At 40.1% G+C, this 27,080-nt stretch overlaps 1 protein-coding gene across 1 annotated transcript in view; it reads left to right on the top strand.

Moving 5' to 3' along the window:
* Alg10 (alpha-1,2-glucosyltransferase Alg10) overlaps nucleotides 1-25,329 on the top strand; it is an 89,141-nt gene extending 63,812 nt beyond the window's left edge. Inside the window, exon 5 of the mRNA XM_067139176.2 lies at nucleotides 24,592-25,329. Coding sequence (XP_066995277.1) covers nucleotides 24,592-25,329 — 738 coding nt within the window. The remainder of the gene's footprint in view (nucleotides 1-24,591) is intronic.
* The last annotated feature ends 1,751 nt before the right edge of the window (nucleotides 25,330-27,080 follow it).

Genomic DNA, 27,080 nt, shown 5'->3' with positions numbered 1-27,080 from the left:
CCTTAAGGGACATCATCAGCCAGAATAAACTGCAAGAATATATCAGAATACAAAAGTTACATTATTAGATTGGAAAGACAAATTAAAAACACTTTTATATCCTTTATGTCTTTGTCCTTGTTCACTAACAACTTCATCTCCCTTGAAATGGCCACCAAGAAGTCCTGACCTCACCACACCTGACAACTCGTTATGGGGAATCATTAAAAGCGCATGTATCTGCATGTCGTTATGCTACAAACGAAGAACTGCACAATGCTGTTGAGGATGCATTTCACACTCTAACACCGGACATGCACAGAAATATGTCAAGAAGAGCATGGAGGCATATAGAACTGTGTTTACAGCATTGTGGGGAACATACAGATATATTGGACACTTAATATGTAAGTAACATAACCTATATTATCTTCAACTATTATCAAAGCATTATTAAAAACAAACAATTGAAACACAACTATTATATAATATCTACTTTTCCTCATCTCAGAGATCTTGAATATTGACATGACTGATGCACATTAAATTCCTTGATTCACTGTAAGTAGTCAATACAAACCAATATATGCCATAAATATGGTCAAGTTTATAGATACTTGAATGTGTCAGTCATCATTAGTGGTTTACCAGCTATGAAGACACTGTATTGAACACCAAACAATTCTGGCTCTGCGAAGTTGCAGAACATGTATTCTGTTTTATTAAGCAGATCATGAATCCGTTTCCCTCCAACAAAGTTCTCCTTTGTTCTACGGCTGCTCAACCTCTTCACAGGTTTCATTGACTAGATAATGTCATCCACGTGTAGCAAGGTCCACTGCAGGTTTTTTTTTTTTTTTTTTTTTTTTTTTTTCCCTCTCCCAAGTTGCTTAACGTCACACCGACACTGATAGGTCTTTTTTTTTTTTGCTAGTGGCTTTACGTCGCACCGACACAGATAGGCCTTATGGTGATGATGGGATAGGAAATGCGTAGGAGATGGAAGGAAGCGGTCGTGGCCTTAATTAAGGTACATCCCCAGCATTTGCCTGGTGTGAAAATGGGAAACCACAGAAAACCATCTTCAGGGCTGCCAACAGTGGAATTCGAACCCACTATCTCCCAGATGCAAGCTCACAGCCGCGCGCTTCTAACCGCACGCCCAACTCACCTGGTACTGATAGGTCTTATGGTGACGATGGTACAGAAAAGAACTATGTGTGGAAAGGGAGCGGCTGTGGTCCTAATTAAGGTACTGCCCCAGCATTTGTCTGGTGTGAAAATGGGGAAACCACGGAGAGATAGTTTTGTTATGAGGTGCTCTGTCAAGTAGTTAATGACAGTTCTGAACAGAATTGGACTCATTGCCAATCCCGGATGCACACCAACTTCAACGGTAAACCTTTCAGGGACACCTAAACTAAATTTCACTTTGGTTGATGGATGAACATACATATTCTCAGTCAGCCTCACGTGCTGCTCAGGGAAGTTTTGGTATTCCAGATGATTTCTCTGGGAGTGTTAAAGGCTTTCTCCAGGTCGATATACACCATGTGGGGTTTCTAATAATAATAATAATAATGTTATTTGTTTTATGTCCCACTAACTACTTTTTTAGGTCTTCGGAGACGCTGAGGTGCCGGAATTTAGTCCCGCAGGAGTTCTTTTACGTGCCAGTAAATCTACCGACGCGGGGCTGTCGTATTTGAGCACCTTCAAATACCACCGGACTGAGCCAGGATCGAACCTGCCAAGTTGGAGTTAGAAGGCCAGCGCCTTAACTGTCTGAGCCACTCAGCCCGGCAAGTGTGGGGTTTCTTGTGCAGAACATATTGCTTCTTCATCAAGAACTGAGAGTCTGAATTGCATCACTTTGTTGACATGCCAGATGTGATACCGCACTTTTTCTGTTGTATGTCGATACTCCTGATCCTATTTACAGTGACACGCTCTGAAATTTTGAGGAAGTGGGAATTGAGGCCTCCTCAGTTCCACATTCTCTGACATCCCTCTTCGGATTGAAGATGAGTACCAAGTAGCTTTGACGAAGCAATTCTGGCATGTGCATGACAGCAAGGATCTTATTAACCCTCTTAGTGCCAGGCCCGGTTGCTTACAGTATGCCAAGAGTGCCAGACAGATTTAGAGAATTTTGCAGGTTCTCACTCTCTGGACTATATAGTTCACAAATATTATAACTATGACTTGAAATTTTTATTAAATGTTAACAGGAAGACATTCTTACTGCTGAACTAAATTACAGCACTAAAATGCTCTTGGGTATTTTGAAAAAAAATATTTTCCAAACAATTTCAAAACACCAAAAATTAAAAATCAGAAACAAAACAGCAAAAAACAGAAAATTCAACTCAACGATAAATATTGATGATTTCTTTGAAATGTCCTATTTTAGATGAATAAACATGTAAAGTTTTACATTTTTATCTTCAATAGTTTAAGAGTTATGTACAATGGTATCGTAATATACAATTGGCATGTTCAACAATGGGATCGAACCTGGCACATGGGTTGTAGTCACGGTGACCAGATGGTGATACATTTTCATTGTACACAAGATGAACGAATCTCAAGATCAATTAGAATCTGTTTCTTGAGAACATATCTCCAGACCATGAAATACGTATAATGGGAGTTTTTGACCCAATAAGAAAATATGCTCAGCCTTGTAGTTATACCCATTTCCAACAAAACAGCAATGAAAGCCTTCATTTCAGTCAATGTAACCGGGCGCCACTGCTGTGCTCTGGCGTATGGTGACAAGACATGATTTCTCATATCTGCTTGTCTCTGTAGTTATGAGATTCAATAATTGAGCCGTGAAAAATAAAATAAAAATACGCTATAGGTTTGCGTCTGACGAAAGGGTGTGTCTCGGGCTATCAGGTTAGGGTTGGTATTTTGCATCTTGACCTAATTGAATTTCACGGAAAACAGGAAATTGGTGTATATATTTGGTGGTGACAGTGTCCTCGGAATGCTTGTCACACTGTGGGGGGCAACTTTATAGATTTTATTTCACACCCTCTGGCATCTCCAAGGCTTTATAGAAGCCTTTCACTCTTCTCCTTTAGCTTCTGGACCTACTGCCTTTGCATGTTTCTTAGTGGCCTTCTACGTAACCCTCAGGCATGGCCCATCCTGGCTGTTCCTATGATTCCACCACTCCTTGAAAGTAATTTTCATCTCCGTGAGTGCCACTTGGACTTCACCCTTCCACCACCACATCACCTTGCCAATCTTTAGTCTCACTTTTGAGACCCCAGATGCTGCTACCTCCATATCATGAATAGTATCTTCCTTGATGGTTTTTTTTTTTTTTTCCCCAAGTTGTTTCACGTCGCACCGACACAGATATGTCTTATGGCGATGATGGGACAGGAAAGGGCTAGGAGTAGGAAGGAATCGGCCATGGCCTTAATTAAAGTACAGCCCCAACATTTGCCTGGTATGAAAATGGGAAACCACGGAAAACTATCTTCAGGATTGCCGACAGTGGGGTTTGAACCCATTATCTCCTGAATGCAAGCTCACAGCTGCTTAAGCGGATCGTGATTGAAAAGAATGTAATCAATCTGGGTACATATGATGCATTCTTCCTGTCCTCCTTGAACCTAGTATGAATTTTTTGACCTTATGGGTGACGAGATGTTTGTCCTGCTGGAATTGTTTTTCCCTTTCTATTTGCTTTACGTCGCACCGACACAGATATGTCTTATGGCGACGATGGGATAGAAAAGGCCTAGGAGTTGGAAGGAAGTGGCCGTGGCCTTAATTACGGTACAGCCCCGCATTTGCCTAGTGTGAAAATGGGAAACCACGGAAAACCATCTTCAGGGCTGCCGACAGTGGGGCTTGAACTCACTATCTCCCGATTACTGGATACTGGCCGCACTTAAGCGACTGCAGCTATCGAGCTCGGTCCTGTTGGAAATAACTTACCTTTTTTTTTTTTACTAGGGGCTTTACGTCGCACCGACACAGATAGGTCTTATGGCGACGATGGGATAGGAAAGGCCTAGGAGTTGGAAGGAAGCGGCCGTGGCCTTAATTAAGGTACAGCCCCAGCATTTGCCTGGTGTGAAAAATGGGAAACCACGGAAAACCATTTTCAGGGCTGCCGATAGTGGGATTCGAACCTACTATCTCCCGGATGCAAGCTCACAGCCGCGCGCCTCTACACGCACGGCCAACTCGCCCGGTAACTTACTTTTTAAAAGCCTATACTATGATATGAGAGGTTCATCTGGAATTAGTTTACAATCAACAAACTGCTTGAGCAGATCGTGGTTGCAAGGAATGTCATTGATCTGGGTACATATGATGCTCTGTCTCCTTGAACCTGGAATGAGTTTTTGACCTTATGGGTGACAAGATGTTTGTCCTGCTGGAGATAAGTATTCACTATTGAAGATTGTGCTGATGTGAGGTGCGGAATATCCTCTCCATGGTCATTTCTTGTTCCAAAACCGAAGCCTCCACGAGATTCGGTATAGTCCTTGGCAGTGTGTCCAGCATGGTCTTTCAGGTGGTGATGATGTGCTCATCTGGGTGCAGCTGTTGCAGCAGATGTTCATAATCCTCCCAGAACTTCTGCTTGATGATCCTGATGCAGCCAACTTAAGGAGTTATACATAGATCACGTTCAGACATCTTGTCCATTGCAAGCTTCTTCATCAATAGGTCACTTATCCACTAAACTTGAAATCGGTCTTTTGATGAGGTATTGGGCAAGTATTATGCCACTGCCATTCCGCAGGTTGCGTTTACCGTTTTAAAACCATGTGTATCCACGGCAAAAGTTTCTGGCGTTACTTCCTCTCCATTTTGTCCCCCTGAGCAGCTATGATGTTCAATCTGCACCTCTCCACAACATCAACTGTTAGATTAAAGTACACTTACTTTCAGTATGCTGATTCTCAGCTTTGGTAATGTGCTCACTGCCTCCCTGTGTCTTCTGAGGTCAAATATACTAACTTTTGTGGGAAGATGAACTATCCATAGCCTTGCTTTTACATTTTGTGTGTGTGTGGTTTTTTTTTCAAAAGAGACTTTCATCAGAGAAGAAGTATCTTCCAATGGCTTCTTATTCATTCCTAAGGAGGTATTTCTTTGGAGATTTTCAGGCTTAACTTCCACCTGCTAAAAGTCTGCAGCAGGCAAAAGTTAGACACATGTAGACTGACTGCTTTCTTGCCCAGTTCACCAGCCAAGTCCAGAGTGGTGAATCTGGGGACATCTACAAAAAGAAACGTCTATCAACAAATGCAAAAATAAAACACTACAACACAGTTATGAAACCGGAAGCTACATATGCAGCAGAAACACTTTTTCAAGTGAATAAACAATCAAATACTGACAGACTTCAGAAAATTGAAAGGAGGATTGGAAGAACCTGCATCAACAAAAATTACCAAAATGATGGACAGTGGCGGATAATACCTAACAAAGTCGTGTACAAAGAGAGATTACAGATATTATGCGTAAGAGGAGACTGGGATTCTTTGGACATATCATGAGGATGCAGGATTCGAGACTTCTGAAACAACACTATCTTGTCTCAAAAAAACCACAACGGGACGTAAATGTATAGTAATCGCCACGTAAGGCCATACACTAAAATGTAAATATCACTGCCCGATTCTCTTCTTTTTTAAGGCGGTAGGCCAGCATGTACATGATCTAAAGCATAAATTCACATCTATAGAACAGGACATTGAGATCTTGGAGAACTTAGGAAAAGGAAGTTTGCTGGATGTTACGGAAGGTTGCTATGTACACCTGGATCAGTATTTTAATCCAAACCTTAATTTAAATGAAATTTCTGAAAAATCAAATATACTTTTTTATTTCCTTATTGAGTTTTTTTTTAAATGTACATATCCCGGTCAATAGGACGGTGTTTCATATTATGCGTAATAGCTTTACTAGTTGCTTTCTACGACCACGCCCTCCGGAGCTCCAACAGGTTGCTACTCCTCAGTTGCTCCTCCCGCTTTCCCCTATTTCCCCCCTTCGGCCCAGACCAACCTTGGACACTTGATTACTAACACAACACTGCTCGCTAGGCTTCATTGTGCTTCGCACGGACAGCGATCTTTTGAGGTGAGTCACTTAAAAACGTTTACGTTATAAGACGTAATTTTATATTTTGCCTCTTCAGTTAAGCAATAGTTTATTAGATTCCTATTATTTCAGGTCCGCATTGAACTGGGAACGTTGTACTTGTTAACATCTTAAAGGACCGATTGCTCATTTCTACCTCATAGGATTGCTCCATTAAGGCGACTCTGAAGATTTTATTGAATTATTTTAATACGATTCTACGTCACGTTTTAAGAAGTGTGTTAAATTAAGCTAATGTTTCTTCCAGACTATTTTATTTTTAAGTTGTTCTTTTAAATCCACGTTAGTTTATTAGTGAGCAAACCGGTTTACATATGTTTTCATCAGTTTGAGGTTTAAGACTCGCAAGTCTCGGACTTGTAGAAAATATGGACTTTGAAACAGTATATTGTAACACAGTTTTAAATTGTGTTCAATATGACGTAGATAAACTTATGTGATTGCCAATTTTTCCAAGAACCTACATCAGCTGATGATGACGACGCAAAAAGGGTGTCAAAACTAGTTCTGATTGAAATATATGTTGTAATTTCATCTAAACAACAGTTTTTATGTATTGAATAAGGTGGATCCAAATTATAATAAAAGTTGTAATCTTGGTTCAATATGGACAAACAATTAAATTTATTAATTTAAATACTGTACAGGGCAATGTGCTATTATTAGCTGGCAATAAATCCCACTGCACTAGTTTTACGAGTGTTTCGGGTACGGGACATTCTCTGATCTCAAAATTATTTTCGAGTAATACTCTATCATACAAACTCACGGTGATCAGTTACGCCGAAACATATGGGAATAGGGCAGCGGCCAGCAAGTATTCAGTGTCCAAATGAAACGTGCGTTACCACGGTAACAGAGTACTTCAAGCGGCCAACAAGTCTCGCAAAGCATTTCGCTGACCAAAAAGCGGCAAGTTTCCACAAGTAGAGGAGGATCTGCTTAAATACACGATTTAGTTATGCAACCTTGGATAAGCCGTTTCTTACGAAATGCTGTATTTTAAAGAATGAGAAATAGACGCTGCACATGGAATCAATGTCTCTGATTTGCAGGTTAGCGGAGGCTTGATTAATTTTATGAAGAGAAATTACAAATGATTTGAACCATTTTCATCGCCTTGTGATTGAGAAGTGTAAAGTGAAGGAATATTTAATCTCCTTTATAAGAACCGAAGGTCAGACGCCAATCAGTTTTTACAGTGTTATCGTACGCGTTACCGGAAACAAAAAACGATATACTGCAATGCTTGCTGTAACTAACAGCTGATGGCAGAAGGCTTGCACCTTACATTGTTCTAAAACGAAAAACAATGCCTAAAGCAAAATTTCCACGAGTGATCCACGTTCGTATTCAAGAAAAAGGGTAGATGGACACGTCACTCATACAAGACTGGGCACGAACGGATCTCTCGTTCGATGCCTGGCCCTCCTCATGTTGGACAGTTTTCTTTTTTTGCTGGTACCGTATGTCATTGTTATGACATTACCTGAATTGTACTTTTATTAGTTCATGTTTATTTCACTTCAGGTCGTATTGTCAGCTCGTAATGGGAAGAATATTTTCCACTGTCGGTACTTCAAACCAACGTGTATAACTTACCTGATGTACACTATTTTACTTTTCAGAAAAAGGTCTCATGCCGGAATTTTACGCCAAATGACTATAACCACAAATGAGTTGAACCACTTCTGTTTATATTATATTTGATGTATCTTTTAAATATAAATGAATAGTTATAATTTGTAAATATCTGAATTCCTTGAATAATTTACGCATCCGAAGTTCTTGCCTGTATTTTTCGTCAGAAATGTGCGTTATTTACGTGAGAAATTACGGTATTATGCATTTTGTTGCATGTGTCGGTGTGACATGAATATTATTATACGTATGTAAGTGTCATAAATGAGAATGATTAGGTACATTTTCTTGTAACCCTTTTAATGTTGTCTTAGTTTAAGATTTTAAATTTAATGGTCAATTCGCATTGTAACTGTAGATATGTATGCCTTTTATCCCGACCTTTTTTTTTCACCTAGACCGTAGTGGAATATATGTGATGAAATCCAAGAATTTAAAAATCTTCCTCTTTTTGGTTTCTAAAAGTTGGCAGGTATGATATTGTAATTTTCTCTTGTACCTAAATCAAGTTACTCATATAATGACGGCTTTTTTAAGTGATGAAGTTCTTTATTGTATTCAATTTTGTAGTCGATTTTAGATCAATTTTAACCAGGTACCTGATATGGTTTGGAAGTTTTTATAATGTATTCAATTTTGTAGTAGATTTTATCAATTTTAACCAGGTACCTGATATGGTTTGAGGTAATGATACAGCTGATGATGCCCCATAGGATAGGGTGAAACATGTGCCAATTCTTATTTTAATGAGGATTTAACTCTAACTGTACCATATTGAGTTGTATTGAATAGGTGGAAGAGAAATGCATTTCTTACGTCTATATATAAAATAAGAATTTTGTCTGTACATTGCTCAGAATTTGAAAAGAATGGTATTTCTGTATCGGTCATGTCCACAATAACAACGAAATGCATTTTTTACTTTTCCGTAATTTCTGTCTGTATGTATGTTTGTATGTATGTATGTACACGCATCACGAGAAAACGGCTGAAGAGAATTTAATGAAAATCGGTATGTAAAGTCGTTTGATGATCCACTACAATCTAGGCTACAAATCATTTTATTTATGCCGAGTGAAATGATAGTCTAGGGGAAGGCCTGAAATTTAATTCTCGAATATTTATGTTATTAGTGGTCGTGTCTTAATGAAAATCGGTATACAAAGTCGGGGTAATAAGTCAAAATAATCTAGGCTATAAATAATTGTATTCACTTTGAGTGAAATGGCAGTTTAGGGGAATGCCTAAAATTTAATTTTCAAATATTTATGTTATTAGTGGTCGTGTCTTAACGGAAGTCGGTAGACAAAGACGGTAAATAAGTCGCTACAATATAGGCTATACATAATTGTATTTTCATGCTGAGAAAAATTATAGTTTAGGGGAAGGCCTAAAGTTTTATTCCCAAATATTTATTATATTAGTGGTTGTATCTTCACGAAAATTGATATTCAAAGTCGGGGAATAAGTCGCTATAATCTAGGCCATCAACAATTTTATTCAAGCTGAGTGAAACGGTAGTTTAGAGGAAGGCCTGAAATGTAATCTATCTATATATATAAAACTAGCTAATGTACCCGTACTTCGCTATGGAATTCTACATTGTATATAGAATTCTAGGTTAGGTAGTGTTCATGTTGTGAGCAAGATTGTATTAAAATGCATAGCTCTTAATGTTACCCTAGGAACGTGACGGGGAATTCACCAAACGTCTTTTCTCATACGAAAACTGGGTTAGGGCATTTTCATTGTAAAGGTAGGCCCGTTGCCTACCATCAGTCACAATCAGGTTGGGAACTTTTCATTATAATGGCAGACACTCACACCTGCCTTTTTACATCCTCAGAAAGACTGTCTTAGTGGTTTTCTCAACTGAAATGAACATAGGATATTACAATGACGTCAGTAGGAATGGTGGGATTAAAAGCAATGCTTTCATATGAAATAGTCGATCAAATGAGAAACCACACACTTTCTCACTTTTAACAAGCGCTGCCGATCTGACAGTCCAAAGTTCCAGAGCTGGAATGACCACGCCGCAGACAGTCGTGAACCGTGAACACTCTTCGTCTTTTTTCGGCGGGGGGAGTCGAATAGTGGAGAGTCCCAGGGCAAAAACTATGTCCTTTTTACTAATCTGTTTCATAGGGGTACCCGATGAGTCGGAAAATCTCAATTCAAAAAAATCTATCTGACTTGCAGGCAAATTTTTCCTCCAAGCCAGAGCAGAAACCCACTCTTCACTGCTAATTTGGAATAAAATGAATATATATAGAATTTAATAAAAGTGAAGAGGAAGAAGCTTTTCTTAAACTGCTCTTTTCTGGGTTGAATTTTGAGTTATTTAGTGAATTGTGGTGCTATAATTTGGAATTGGCCTAAATTATAATTTTAGACCAGGTTATACTACTACTACTACTACTACTACTACTACTACTACTACTACTACTACTAAGTGAGCCTCTGCCTTAAGTGGGCACACTGCTAATTCAAAACAGCGTGTCAGAGTAGGGTTCAAATAGCTGGAATACTATGATAAACCAGTATGTTACGTACCAGTAGCATCAGAAAATTTATGAACCGGAGAAATGGCATGCTAAAGAAGAAAGTTTTCTAACTCCCCAGCCATTTCCCGCCAATATTCAGTCAGGCTGTTATACTTGGTACACTGTCCGGTCAGCGTACTGGCCTTCGGTTCAGAGGGTCCCGGGTTCGATTCCCGGCCGGGTCAGGGATTTTAACCTTAATTGGTTAATTCCAATGGCACGGGGGCTGCGTGTATGTGTTCTCTCCATCATCATTTTCATCCTCATCACGACGCGCAGGTCGCCTACGGGAGTCAAATAGAAAGACCTGCACCTGACGAGCTGAACCCGTCCTGGGATATCCCGGCACTACTAAAAGCCATACGACATTTCACTTGGTACACAGCAGTAATCCCATCTATCCGAGTTGAATGGAAGTATAAGAGACAAGGAACATCACAACAAACAATGGTCAATGTAATGTTATTGTCGCTCAGTGTTATGCGCTTTCGATATTGTAGGCCTTCATATTTAGTTTTCTTCTGACTCTGAAATACCACTCTTATCATAGTCGGTACGGTAAAACTGATTAAAACACAAATGATCGGAAATTGTATTCTCTATAACTTTCCTTATGCAGTCATTTTCGATAGGACCAATAACATAGGTATTTAAAAATTAAATTTTAGGCGCCTTCTCCTAAACTACAATTTCATCCAAGGTGAATAAAATTGTTTATAGCTTAAACTGTAGTTTCCTATTCCCCTACTCTATGTACTGATTTTCATTACATTCTGCTAACCCCTTTCCTCGTGGCTCGGTGTTGATATGGACTTAGCAACAAAAATACAAATTCATGAATATCTGTGTTGTCATAGCTCATACGGTAAAAATGTATAAGACATGAATGATCGAAAATTTAATTCTATATAACTTTACTTATGTACTATTCATCGATAGAACCACTAATATTATAAATATTTGAGAATTAAATTTTAAGACCTCCCCTAAACTACCATTTCACTCAGCGTTAATAAAATTATTTGCACCCTAGATTGTAGTGGTTCATACCACGACTTTATATACCGATTTTCAATAAATTCTCTTCAGCCGTTTTCTCGTGATGCGTGTACAGACAGACAGAAATTGCGGAAAAGTAAAAAGTGCATTTCCTTGTTACAGTGGACATGACCAATACGGAAATACCATTATTTTCAAAAACAATTATTTCAAATTCTGAGCAATGTACAGACAAAACTCTTAAGAGTGTCTGTCTGTCTGTCTGTCTGTCTGTCTGTCTGTCTGTCTGTCTGTCTGTCTGTCTGTCTGTCTGCCTGCCTGTCTGTCTGTCTGTCTGTCTGTCTGTCTGTCATGTCATGTCATGTAATGGTTCATGGCGTGGGTTACTGTAGTCACGTCCTAGATCGTGAACCATGGGCAACGGCAGAGTGGCCTAGTAAGTGGTCCTGAGAGTCGGGATACCAGTTGCTATGGAATGGGAGTGGGATCTCGGACATTTTCTTCTGAGTCGTGGCCCTCCTTGTGCTCAGGCGGCTAGGACTATACAATTCACCGGTGGTCCATAACCCGTTAGAGGAGACATCCTCACTTGGACTATGTGCAAGTAGGGTAGCATCCTGCTTCATATATTTACCGAGCTCAGAACATTTTAAGCAAGCCCCGGACCTATGGGAGTAACGGAGTCCCACTCCCTTTTGACAGGGGAGTGGGAAACAACTTGGCGAACGAAGTGGAATTCGATGAGGAGCTATCAATATTAATGGGGCTTATGGAAGAAAGAAAGTAGAACTTGCTGAGTCTGCAAAGAGGATGCATCTGGATGTGCTAGGAGTAAGTGATATTTGGGTTAGGGGAGATAACGAGGAAGAGATAGGAGATTATAAAGTGTACTTGACGGGTGTTAGAAAGGGAAGGGCAGAATCTGGGGTAGGGCTCTTTAACAGGAATACCATTGCACGCAACATAGTTTCTGTTACGCATGTAAATGAGCAAATGATGTGGGTAGATTTGTCAGTTGGAAGAATTAGGACTGGAAATGTCTCTGTGCATTCACCATGTGAGGGTGCAGATGAGGAGGAAGTTGGCAAGTTTTATGAAGCATTGAGAGACATCGTGGTCAGGGTCAACAGCAAGGATAGAATAGTGATATTGGGCGATTTCAATGAGAGAGTTGGAAATAGAACTGAAGGATACGAAAGGGTGATTGGTAAATGTGGGGAAGATATGGAAGCTAATGGGAATGAAAGCGTTTGCTGGACTTCAGTGCTAGTATGGGTTTAGCAGTTACAAATACATTCTTCAAGCATGAGGCTATTCACCGCTACACATAGGAGGCTAGGGGTACCAGATCCATAATAGACTATATCTTAACCGACTTCGAATTCAGGAAATCTGTTAGGAATGTACGAGTTTTCCGGGGATTTTTCGATGATACAGACCCCTATCTGATCTGTAGTGAACTAAGTATATTTAGGCCTAGGGCAGAGAAAGTGAAATCTGTCTGCAAACGAATAAGGGTAGAAAATCTCCAGGACGAAGAAATTAGACAGAAGTACATGGATATGATTAGTGAGAAGTTTCGAACAGTAGATAGTAAGCAGGTTCAGAATATAGAAAGAGAATGGGTGGCATACAGGGATGCTGTAGTAGAAACAGCAAGGGAATGCCTAGGAACAACTGTGTGTAAAGATGGGAAAAGGCGAACATCTTGGTGGAATGATGAAATGAGAGCAGCTTGTAAACGTAAAAAGAAGGCTTATCGGAAATGGCTCCAAACAAGGGCAGAGGCAGATAGGGATTTGTACGTAAATGAAAGAAACAGAGCGAAACAAATACTGTAGTTGTTGAATCCAAAAAGAAGTCATGGGAAGATCTTGGTAATAACCTGGAAAGGCTAGGTCAAGCAGCAGGGAAACCTTTCTGGACAGTAATAAAGAATCTTAGGAAGGGAGGGAAAAAGGAAATGAACAGTGTTTTGAGTAATTCAGGTGAACTCATAATAGATCCCAGGGAATCACTGAAGCAGTGGAGGAAACATCTTCTCAATGTAAAAGGAAATCATCGTGGTGGTGTTGCGAACAGCCCAGCTCATGGGGAGGAGGAAAATGGTGTTGGTGAAATTACGCTTGAGGAAGTAGAAAGGATGGTAAATAAAATCCATTGTCATAAAGCAGCAGGAATAGATGAAATTAGACCTGAAATGGTGAAATATAGTGGGAATGCAGGGATGAAAAGGCTTCAGAGAGTAGTAAAATTAGCATGGAGTGTTGGTAAGGTACCTTCAGATTGGACAAAAGCAGTAATTACACCTATCTTTAAGCAAGGGAACAGGAAGGATTGCAACAACTATCGAGGTATCTCATTAATTAGTATACCAGGCAAAGTATTCACTGGGATCTTGGAAGGGAGGGTGCGATCAGTCGTTGAGAGGAAGTTGGATGAAAATCAGTATGGTTTCAGACCACAGAGAGGCTGTCAGGGTCAGATTTTCAGTATGCGCCAGATAATTGAAAAATGCTACGAGAACAATAGGCAGTTGTGTTTATGTTTCGTAGATCTAGAGAAAGCATATGACAGGGTACCGAGGGAAAAGATGTTCGCTATACTGGGGGACTGTGGAATTAAAGGTAGATTATTAAAATCAATCAAAGGCATTTATGTTGACAATTGGGCTTTGGTGAGAATTGATGGTAGAATGAGTTCTTGGTTCAGGGTACTTACAGGGGTTATACAAGGCTGTAATCTTGCACCTTTGCTGTTCGTAGTTTGTATGGATCATCTGCTGAAAGGTATAAAATGGCAGGGAGGGACTCAGTTAGGTGGAAATGTAGTAAGCAGTCTGGCCTATGCTGACGACTTGGTCTTAATGGCAGATTGTGCCGAAAGCCTGCAGTCTAATATTTTGGAACTTGAAAATGGGTGAAATGAGTATGGTATGAAAATTAGCCTCTCAAAGACTAAATTGATGTCAGCAGGTAAGAAATTCAACAGAATTGAATGTCAGATTGGTGATACGAAGCTAGAACAGGCCTATAATTTCAAGTATTTAGATTGTGTGTTCTCCCAGGATGGTAATATAGTAAGTGAGATTGAATGAAGGTGTCGTAAAGCTAATGCAGTGAGCTCGCAGTTGCGATCAACAGTATTCTGTAAGAAGGAAGTCAGCTCCCAGACTAAACTATCTTTACATTGGACTGTTTTCAGACCAACTTTGCTTTACGGGAGCAAAAGCTGGGTGGACTCTGGATATCTTATTCATAAGTTAGAAGTAACAGACATGGAAGTGGCAAGAATGATTGCTGGTACAAACAGATGGGAACAATGGCAGGAGGGTACTCGGAATGAGGAGATAAATGCTAATTTAGGAATGAACTTGATGAATGAAGCTGTGCGCATAAACCGGCTTTGGTGGTGGGGTCATGTGAGACGAATGGAGGAGGATACACTTGAGGAAATGGAAATTGCAACACCATGAAGGCATTGGTTGTTTGTGTTGATTTTCAAGATATGGAACCGTCAACGTTTCAGACCCATTGGATTGTTGCTACAGGTCTCCCCACGTGATTGGTCGCGGAGGAATCATCTCCAGTATACGGACTCTGGTGTAGCGTAGTTGACTTGCAGTCTGTCAAGTGAAGTGTTCCCTGTCAAACATGCCTCGACGACAGAGAAGAGCACGCTATCAACAACTGTCGCCGTTTGAGACGGCTCGGATAATTGGGCTGTGTGAGGCTGGAATATCGCTAAGGACTGTCGCTGCACGTGTTGCCCGACAGGCATCCTTGGTACAATGGGTATGGCAGCAGTGGTCAAATGAAGGTACCCACACGCAGAGACCGGGCACAGGCCCAGCACAACAGACAACTGTGAGAGAGGATCGCCCCATCATTCGGATGGCCCGGATGGAACCCCATGCAACAGCAGCGCAAATTCGAGCAGCTGTGGCATTCCAAGTTACACAACAAACAGTTGGCAATCGCGTGCGTGCAGCTGGCTTACGAGCCCATGTCCCTGCAGAAGGTGTTCCATTGACCCCACAACAGCGACGTGCAAGGCTGGCCTGGTGTCGAGAAGGATCTACGTGGGTCGACGAATGGCATAGGGTCGTCTTTAGTGATGAATTGCGCTTCTGTATTGCCCACAGTGATCGCCGGAATCTTGTGCGCCGGCGTACCAGGGAGGGGGGCCGCACAGATCTTATTGTTTGAGAGGCACACGGGGCCAACACCAAGCATTATGGTCTGGAGAGTTATTGGCTTTAATGTGAAATCACAATTAGTGCTTGTTGATGGCACTATGACTGCTCGACAGTACGTCGATAGGGTACTCAATCCACTGGTTGTCCCTATGATGGCGAACATTGCTAATGGGATGTTTCAGCAGGATAATGCCTGGGTTCACACTGCACGCATCTCCAGAGAAGCTCTCCACAACATCACAACCTTAGAATGGCCCGCCAGATCCCCGGACCTCAGTCCTATTGAGCATGTGTGGGACATGATGGATCGACAACTGGCCAACCGTCCTCAGCCACCCACAACTCTGGAACAACTGACCCGTGCAGTGCAGCAAGCATGGGCCACAATTCCTAAGGAAGCAATCCAGGGCCTTATTGACTCCATGCCTCGACAAATTCATCCATGTATTGCACCTCGTGGTGGGCACATCCTGTATTGATTGTTGTTCAAACTTGCGGTCAGAGGGACCTGAAAGTGTAATCATCGAATCACAACCGAACACTTGTCCTGCATGTTCAATTGCAGCAATGTAGCACCACTCCTTCTGGGTGTTACAATTTCCATTTTCTTCAGTGTAGGTTACCTAGGAGAATAATGGATCCTGCTTTGGAGGGTAAGAGAAGTAGAGATAGACCAAGGCGACGATGATTAGACTCAGTTTATAACGATTTAAATATGAGAGGTATAGAACTAAATGAGGCCACAACACTAGTTGCAAATCGAGGATTGTGGCGACATTTAGTAAATTCACAGAGGCTTGCAAACTGAACGCTGAAAGGCATTTGTTGTCTATAATGATGATGTATGTATGTATGTACACGCATCATGAGAAAACGGCTGAAGAGAATTTAATGAAAATCGGTATGTAAAGTCGGGTGATGAACCACTACAATCTAGACTACAATTTATTTTATTCACGCTGTGTGAAATGGTAGTTTAGGGGAAGGACTGAAATGTAATTGTCAAATAAGTTATTTATGTTATTAGTGGTCGTATCGATAAATACTACATAACTAACATAACTTTAGTTATGTCGTAAGTTAGTAGTCGTTATGTAAGAAGTTATTAAATTTCCGATCACTTATGTCTGATACATTGTTACCGTACCACATATAATCACAGAGATATTCATGAATTTGGATTTGTGTTACTAAGTCCATATCAGCGGCGAGTCACAAGAAAATGGGTAAACAGAATTTAGTGAAAATCGGTATGTAAAGTCTGAGAATAAGGAACTATAGTCTACGATATAAATAATTTTGTAAGACGCCCTAATATCACAGAGTCGAAAGAAAACTAATGTGAGGGCCTGCAATATAGAAAGCTCATAAACTTTATGAACAATAACATTACATTGACCATAGTTTGTTGTGAGGTGCTTTATGTCTTCTGTTTCCACTCATCCCCGATAGATAGGATTACTGCAGCGTACGGAGGTTTTTTTAATTTCTTTTACGTCGCACCGACACAGGAGGTCTTATGGCGACGATGGGATAGGGAAGGAATAGGGGTGTGAAGGAAGCGGCCTTGGCTTTAATTAAGGTACAGCCTGGTGTGACTGGTGTGAAAATGGGAAACCACAGAATACCATATTCAGGGATGCCGGCAGTGGGGTTCGAATCCGCTATCACCAAGATGCAAGCTCACAGCTGCGCGCCCCTAACCACACGGCCAACTCGCCTGGTCGTTACAAAAAAATAGTATAACAGCCTGCCTGTATATTGGCGGGAAGTAGCTGGGGAGTTAGAAAACTTTCTTCTTTAGCATGCCATTCCTCTGGTTCATACACTTTCTGATATTACTGGTACGTAACACACTGGTTCATCATAGCATTCGAGCTATTCAATCGCTACTCTGAGGCACTGATTGGAATGAGTAGTGTGCATATTTAACGGAATAATGACAGAGAAGTGTTCATGGCAGTCTGCGACCTGGTTATTCCAGCTCTGGAACTTTGGACTGTTAGTGAGAAAGTGTGTGGTTTTTCGTTTGATCGAGTATTTTATATGATCACATTGCTTTCAATCGCTACATTCCTACTGACATTTTTGTAATGACCTATGTTGAATTCAGTTAGGAAAACCACCAAGTCAGTCTTTCTGAGAATCCCGTTGTGAAGCACGGGTACATCAGCTAGTTTATCATAAGATTATTTTCAGTACGAATTCACAATGATTTTCTTTACTTGTAACATACCAATTAGTCGAGCAGCTCGTCTCGTTTCTCCCAAGTCTTTGCAGCCCAAACTTTGCAACATTTTTGTAACGCTAATGTTTTATCGGAAACCAGGCAGAACAAATCAAGCTGCTTTTCTTTGGATTTTTTCCAGTTCTCGAACCGGGTAATCCTGATAAGGGTCCCATATACTGGAACCATACTCTAGTTGGAGTCTTACCAGAGACTTATATGCCCTCTCCTTTACATCCTTACTACAACCCCTAAATACCCTCATAATCACGTGCAGAGATCTGTACTCTTTATTTACAATCATATTTATGTGATTACCCCAGTGAAGATCTTTCCTTATATTAACACCTAGGTACTTACAATGATCCCCAAAAGGAACTTTCACCCCATCAATGCAGTAATTAAAACTGAGAGGACTTTTCCTATTTGTGAAAATCACAACCTGAATTTTAACCCCGTTTATCATCATACGATTGCCTAATGTCCATCTCACAACATTATCGAGGTCATTTTGCAGTTGCTCAAATCTTGTAACTTATTTATTACTCTGTACAGAATAACATCATCTGCAAAAAGCCTTATGTTCTTTTTGTTCATCTAAGTGTGCGTTGCATACACTTTATTTTTTAAGCTACCCCATAAATATAAGTCACGAACAGTTAAATCTGGGGACCGTGACGGCCATAAAAGTCCATACTAATAACACGGTCTTCAAAAATTTCCTCAATTAAATTTAATGTATCATTAGCTGTATGCGCGGTGGCAGAGTCTTGCTGAAAATAAACAATTTGACAGTCAGTATCAGTCAGTTCGTCAAAAAATGGTTTGAGTATACTATCCCAGTATCTTTGTGCATTAATTGTGCCCTGAAAATAAGATAGGTCCTATAATTCTGTATCCATTCTCTGCGCACCATACTCTGATAATTTTGTCATGTAGAGGAATTTCGTATATGTGATGGGGGGGTTTTTCTATCTGCATCGAAACATACCTGTAAATGGATCCATGCTTCGTTGGAGAAGAATATTAATTGTGGATCAATTATTTCATCATGAATGTTTTGCAACATCCAGTTACAAAAACGTACTCGCTTTTCATGATAACGCGGATGCATTTCGTGTACTAGTTACCTTGTATGGTTTCAATTTTAACATTTTCGTAGCCCGCCATGCTGAGCTCTTCGAAGCCCCAGTTTCATGTCCAAGTCGTTTTAGGTATTTTGTAGGCATATGTTCTAATCTGTGATTTAATTTACTTTATCCTCATTAAGTACACGTCTTTTAACACTTCGCTTCTTATCGAGTAAAGAACCAGTTCCTCTCAATTTGTTTACGAGTTTCCGCACAGTCTCTGTATGTGGAGGGTGGACACCTGGAAATTGTTTTACAGATCACCTAACGACTTTCCTGTAAGATTCTGTTTTCACGTAATTATCATACATAAATACCCTTTCCTCTGCAGTGGTGGAGGCATTATGAGAATTATACCCTGAAGTACATCTCAAGAACAGTTGGAGCGACAGATCAACACTTAATATACGTTCTATGTGCAGACCGGAACTGTGAAGTGCAGGCATTTCTCGTTGCACTGTGTAACGGGAAGCGATGAGCCAACAGGAGGCAGGCAAGCTGGGCGCGCCTGCTGGCCAACCGATGAGAGAAACTCATTCTTATATTAATGTAATTTTAGTATTATTTATTTTTCTTCCTCCTTTGTCCACGTCTTTAATCAGCTTCTGTTTTTCACTTGGCTTACCAGTAATCTTTCAGGTCGGGTTTCTTCTCCATGGCAGTGACATTACTGTTCTTAACAGAACATGAGTAATCTGACTGGTCAGGAGCTCCCTACTTACACACCACCCCTTACTGTAAACAGTCTGCTGAGGTTTGCGAAGTACCGGTAGTGAAAAGTAGGGTTTTAAGCTGCTGTGGTATGCAGCTACTCAAGATAATTTTGGGTATTAAATTTGTAAACTACCTCAAAATTTGTTTTGGCAGACTGGAGAACCTGACAGTTTTAAAATAACTGAGTTGAAACTGAAAAGAAATGGCTTCAAATATTACAACAACAACAACAAAAATGCTACTCCAGGTTGTGTGGTGCAGTACCGTTAAGATGCTATGGCATGCGACAAGTCAAACAGTACACTCTTACTAAAATGTAGAGAATGCTTATTAGAGTATAACTTTGAGTTACAGTAAAATATTTTACTTCTGGGCTTCATATATCTGTAGAGATATCGAAAAATTTGAGCAATAGAACTCTGCGTTATAGAAAACAGGGGCGGTTTCTCCATAAGGTTGCAGGTTTGCGATACCCCCATTAAATTTTATGTTTATTTTAGGTAAAGTTTTATAATTTGGATTACTCAACTACTGTATTTTCATTCAACAAGACAAACCTTTCAAGAGCTTGAAAGAGCCAATATTGACTACAGGGTACTTTACAAGCCGGTACTCTTAGATGTTCACTGCAGGTGCCGAAAAGTTTGCAGCAGGAAGTCAACCTGAGGTAGGATGAAACCTGGGCTGCTAGAAGTGTGCTTTAGGGATGCTAGAGGGGTGCGCGGGGAGAGGAGAAGATAGGCGTGGCTTCTAATACATCGCTTAAATGGAGGTTTATCAACCTGGCTCCTCCTGCCACGGCCAACTGGATCCCTTGCTGCGCTCAGGAGCTAGCTAGAGCGAAGCATCTAATCGGCCGTGCTCCTACGTAACCAACCACTAGCAAAGTCACTAGAGACCGTTGTTGCTCAATGTGAGATTCTGTTATAGAATAGGAGTGTCATCTAGCGACACCGGATGGAAGTTCATCTGCTGGATCACGGCCGATTGGATCCCTCGCTGCGCTCCGTAAGGAGCTAGCTAAAGCAGGACGGCTAGAGCGACGCATCAAGTTGGTCGTGGCTGGATATATAACTAATGGCTCTAAATTGGAAAATAAACACCGCCATTTCTTTCAGTATAGTCGTGAGCTTTTTTATGTGCGTACAAGCTAAGTAGCTTATTGATTTCATTGTGTAAACATTCGTGTCAGCATGCGTGTTTTTATTATTGTGCGTTTTTATCAGTTAGTGGTATTTTACCAGATCATGAATTTGGTGCAGTCTTTAATGTCTAGGCCATTTCCGCAACGGACTGCCGAGGAAAAATCCGAGGTGAAACGAATGGGTAGGCCCACGCGACGTTTAATTTCGAAACCAGATACATTACAAAAGGATATTTTTCAATACCGGAATTAGGCTACCTCAAAGTGTTTCATTTCAATATGGTAAAAGAGTTTTTAAATGTAAAATGTGAATAGTAATATTCCTGAAAATAGAAATGTAAAGTGTTTGTTTTATTTTTAATAATAAAAAAGTATTGTTGATGTATCTAGATTTGAAAATTAGCCTGTAATAATATTATATCATTGGTAAAAATTGTGCACCACTGAACTTTTAAACCACCAGCCGCCACTGATAGAAAATATATACAGTTCAGTCAGCATCAAGATGTCAAAAATTTGAGCAATAGAAGTTTGGCTGTATTTCTAGTCTGGCCTGATGCACCAGTAAATAATTTATAGAGAAGTATGTAAAATGTAATGTACTATTAAATCAATCAGTAACTACTGATCTGCATTTAGGGCATTTAGATGATGTTGATGATGCTTGTTTTAAGGGGCCTAACATCGAAGGTCATCGGCCCAGGGCATTTAGGGCATCTGCATTTATCCATAATATCCTCAATTGGGACATGTTTTGCTCGCAGTATCGAGCATCTTTAGCCATCTTTTATATGATTTTCCCAAGGTTGAGAATGTTCTTAACAGGGCATACACTTTATTTTTTAAGCACCCCCGTAAATAAATTAACGTTTGTATTTTAATGTCCCTTTAGAGACAATAAACATTTTATGTATTGAATTGAGTGGATAATAAGAACAAGAATTGTAAATACATACTACTTAGTCGAGCAACTCTTCTCCTTTCTCCCAAGTCTTCCCAGCCCAAATTTTGCAACATTTTTGTAACGCTACTCTTTTGTCAGAAATAACCCAGAACAAATTGAGTTGCTTTTCTTTGGATTTTTTCCAGTTCTTGAATCAAGTAATCCTGGTGAGGGTCCCATATGCTGGAATCATACTCTAGTTGGGGTCTTACCAGAGACTTATGTGCCCTCTCCTGCTATGTGTTGAACAGCTGGGTTGCTGCGTTACGTGCTGTTCTGCTAGGTCAAAGTCATAGTGTCCTTATTCTCTGCTTCCAGAGTGATAAATCCTCTCAGTTTTACGTAATGCATAGATGGGGTGAAAGTTCCTTTTGGGGATCGGGTGTCAGTATAAGGAAAGATCTTCATTGGGGTAATCACATAAATATGAATGAAAATAAACGGTACATTTCTCTGCACATGGTTAAGTAATTGAGTGATTGATTGGTTTCTGCTTCTTTAGTGAACTTAATGTGGGGAACCAGTGTACCGGTATGCAGTTTCTCCCATTTAAACTGTTTCTGTTACTTAAACACACACTGTGACGTTACCAACTTCAATTCTACTACATATGGACAACAGCAGTCAAGGCAGCTTCAATTATATGATGTACAGTCAGACACTAAAGACGTACGCCCTAAAAATAATACTTCGAGACAAAAGCAATCAAGGAAAGATTATGTATTCACTTTCTGTGTCATAAACAGACATGGTCCTGCACAATTAATAATAGTTCCATATACTGACATCTCGAGTATACAAATGAAACACCGGTCAGATATAAAAGTCAACATACACTGTGGTGTTTTTTATATTCTTGCACGATTTAATGTTTTGTATTGCCACCTTTTGCTTCGATCACAGCTTCCAGACGTCGAGGCAAAAATTCCACCAACATTTTTGTGCCCACAGATGTAAAGATGTAAGACATGCAACCCCACACAAGAATAGTTCCACCACCATGCTTCACGGATGGGACAAGATGTTTCTTCTTAATTCTGTATTTGGAAAATTTACTATGAATCAAATTCAAGTTTGAAGAAAAAAGGACTGAATTATCTGCAAATATTTGTCACACCCGCTTTTAATTCTCCATGTTCATAACATATTTCAGCTTCCCTTCTTTTATTAAAGGGGCTGCCTGGCCGAGGCGGTAAAGGCGTGCTCGGTTCGCCCGGAAGGACGTGGGTTCGAATCCCCGTCAGGAAGTCGTAAAATTTAAGAAACGAGATTTCCACTTCCGGAGGTGCATATGGCCCTGAGGTTCACTCAGCCTACACAAAATGAGTACCAGGTTAATTCCTGGGGTCAAAGGCGGCCGGGCGTAGAGCTAACCATTCTACACCATCACGTGCCTAGGTTAACAATGGCAGAAGCCTTTACCTTCCACTCCTCCAAGGGCCTTCATGGCCTGTACAAAGGTGACTTTGCTTTTCTTTTATAAAATAAATCTACATATTTGTTAAATGTGTTTTTAAGTACAAAAGAACATTCTTGTTCTCCTTTTTGATGTTAAATGTCATTGTGTATTTTAACACCCATGTTCATCCTAATTTGAGTGATAGAACTTTGAGTTATAGGAAATATATAACATTCCATCAGGAAATTAAAATACCTTTGAGATGTAGAAAATTTGAGATATGTACGTTTTGCTAGTAAACATATTATAAAGAAATATGTTAAATATAATTTACTATTGAATCCTCACTTTGGATTCAAATTTACTGTGAATCAAATTCAAGTTTGTAAAAAAGGACTAAATTATCCGTAAATATTTCTGTAGAAGCTGTGGACACTCCTTGTTTTGGAGCTTAATTTTTAAAAAAGGAGGAATTGTAATTACGCTATAGGCCAAAATGTTTTCAATTGGTGCAAAATTTTTATTCTGTCATATTTTTATGCAGTCAGATCCATAAAGATGAATTTAGCAGGAGTTTCTTGGGAGTAAAATAATTGAATGATAATTCTGCACTTTACTCTAAATATCCTAGTGGGTAGTTTTAGGATGAAGGAGAATGTTTTCCACCTTAGGACAAAATAAAACTAACCCGGAAAATATTTATAAGACTGACGTGGAATTGACCCTTGTTAATGAATGGGAGAACTGCCCATTGCAGGAAATGCTGGAAATCGGGATTTCAGTGCACAAATCAGTTGCTGTCACCTGTCTGCCCGGGTGCATCTCCTGAGTACGTCGCTTTGTTATTACATGTGAGTGAGAAGAGCAAAACAATGCAACACAAAATGGTGCTCATGATAAAACAGCGTGTGTCATTGTCGAGTGTTATAACGAAGCACGATTCATGGAAGAACTGTTTGCGCAAGAGTTTAAGACCAGAAGTGTTTTGGCAAAATCTCCAGCAAAGTCTCCAATGCAAAACTTAGTGGCAAAATGGCATGAAATGGGCTCTGTAGCGAATGAAACCTGTAATTATCAGAAAAGGGTTTGAATACCTGTGGGACGAGATCTCAACGCCATTTATCTGTGCATGTAGGAATTAAGAGATTGTTGTGTTTCGAAACAGTATCAAAAAGAACCTACATCTGTATCCTTACAAATTTAGTGTTGTGAATGCATTCAGCATCCAGACAAACCTTTGCATGTTGAGTTCTGCCAGTGGTTTCCGAGTGAAGTGGGTTCAAGATTTTTGGATCCTCATTTTTTCAGTTCTTTTGATGATATTTCCAGCATCTTCTGTTATGTTCGTTAACAAGGGTCAATCCCGCGTCATTCCTACTGTAAATATTTTCTGGGCCAGTTTTATTTTGCCCACCTGGTATATTATACATCATGGTAGATATAGAACTTTGTTGTTCAAACTGAAATAAATGCCAGTTTTGTACTAGTTCAGAATATGATTTTTCTTTTTTTCTTTTCTTGTTGCAGATACTTCTTGATACAGTTATGCATATATGGAGAAGTGGAAATAGTGCTTGTTTGCACTTCATGTTTAATCTCTTGCGGGAAGTATACAGCTATGTGGGAGTATGCATTTGTTTTGTTATTTTCGTTATTGTAAATGGTGGTATAGTCGTCGGTGATAAGGAGGCTCATACAGCTGTAATTAATTTGCCACAACTGCTTTATTTCTCCATGTTCACAACATTTTTTAGCTTCCCTTATTTCATTAAATATATCTACCCATTTGTAAAATGTGTTTTTAGGTACAAAAGAAAATTCTTGTTCTGCTTTTTGATTTTATGTGTTATTGTGTATTTTAACACCCATGTTCATCCTTATTTGCTTGCAGATAACAGACATTACACATTCTATTTATGGAGAAGGGTTTATGTGCGTCACTTCACAGTTAAATATATCCTTCTACCTGTTTCCATGTATGGAATTTTCTGTATATTTCATACATTGAAGCAAACTACCATCATTTTTCAGTTAGGTTACCTTGTTTGCGTATTTCTCTGTCTTGTTCCTCAGAAACTACTTGAATTTCGGTATTATATATTGCCTTTTTTATTATTCCGCCTTCAGATTGTTTCTAAACAATGGTGGCAACTGGCTTTTGAATTTGCAGTGTTTTCATTTTTGAATGCAGCCACTATTTCCTTATTTGTAACTAGGGAGTTTTACTGGGATGATAGAAGTGAAGTACAGAGATTCCTATGGTAAGGCTTGTCCCTTATCTAATACAAGGATTTGTTTGTGTTTTGTTTTTTCTCTTCCATGTATATCGTGATTTAAGAAAGAAAAAAAATGGTTGTACATGTCAAGGTTGCTGTGTAGGACTGCCTAGCATTTATTTGAAAGTTGCAAGATAAAACTAGCCATACCAGTAATTTTTTCCTTGAATTTTCTCTCAGTGATCATACCACACACACTATGTGTTCAAAAGTTTCCAGACACCTGGCTGAACATGACCCTTAGCCTTCATGACAGCTCTTGCAGGCATAGTTCAATCAGGTGCTGGAAGGTTGCTTGGGGAATGGCAGCCCATTCTTCACAGAGTTCTGCACTGAGGAGAGGTAGCAATGTCGGTCGGTGAGGCCTGGCACGAAGTCGGCGTTCCAAAACATCCCAAAGGTGTTCTATAGGATTCAGGTTGGGACTCTGTGCAGGCCAGTCCATTACAGAGATGTTATTGTCGTGTAACCACTCCGCCGCAGGCCGTGTATTATGAACAGATGCTCGATTGTTTTGAAAGATGCAGTCGCCATCCCCGAAGTGCTCTTCAACAGTGGGAAGCAAGAAGGTGCTTAAAACAATGTAGGCCTGTGCTGTGATGGTGCCACGCAAAACAACCAGAAATGCATGCCCCCTCCATGAAAAGCACGACCACACCATAACACCACCGCCTCCGAATTTTACTGTTGGCACTACACACGCTGGCAGATGACGTTCACCGGGCACACCCACACCCTGCCATCCGATTGCCACATTGTGTACCGTGATTCGTCACTCCACACAACGTTTGTCCACTGTTCAATCGTCCAATGTTTATGCTCCTTACACCAAGCAAGGCATCGTTTGGTATTGACCTGCGTGATGTGTGGCTTATGGGCAGCCGCTCGACCATGAAATCCAAGTTTTCTCACCTCCTGCCGAACTGTCATAGTACTTGGAGTGGATCCTGATGCAGTTTGGAATTTCTGTGTGATGGTCTGGATAGATGCCTGCCTATTACACTTGATGACCCTCTTCAACTGTCGGCGGTCTCTGTCAGTCAGCTGACGAGGTCAGTCTGTATGCTTTCGTGCTGTACGTGTCCCTTCATGTTTCCACTTCACTATCACATTAGATACAGTGGACCTAGGGATGGTTAGGAGTGCGGAAATCTTGCGTACAGACTTCCGACACAAGTGACACCCAATCACCTGACCACGTTCGAAGTCTGTGAGTTCCGCGGAGCACCCATTTCTGCTCTCTCACGATGTCTAATGACTACTGAGGTCGCTGATAGGAAGTACATGGCAGTAGGTGGCAGCACAATGCACCTAAGATGAAAAATGTATGTTTTTGGGGGTGTCCGGATACTTTTGATTACATGGTATATTTTCTTTTGATTTCTTCCTTCTTTCTCCATATATATATATATACTGCAGCATCTTAGTTCATATCACTTGTCATTACCGTTGATCATGGATAAACATGATGTTCTATGTACATTAGGGAGTTATCCTTATGCATTCCAAAGACCTCACTCAACCTTGTTGATATGATAGTCAGGGTCATGATCTCAAGATCAATGTTCAATTACCTGAAAATGTTAAAAAAAGACTGTTATAATGATTAATGTTAAATTTCATTGTCAGGCTCTTTAGTGTGTTCTTGTATGTATGAATGAATCAACCAATTACTGAATGAATGAATGAATGAGAAACTGTAAAAGCAGAGCCACTCCCACGTGGAGTTGGTGTAATTTA

This window comes from Anabrus simplex, chromosome 2 (genome assembly GCF_040414725.1).
Source record: "Anabrus simplex isolate iqAnaSimp1 chromosome 2, ASM4041472v1, whole genome shotgun sequence".
In the NCBI taxonomy this organism is placed as follows: domain Eukaryota; kingdom Metazoa; phylum Arthropoda; class Insecta; order Orthoptera; family Tettigoniidae; genus Anabrus; species Anabrus simplex.
The sequence above is the reverse complement of the archived record's forward strand: the minus strand, read 5'-3'. Positions and strand labels throughout refer to the sequence as shown.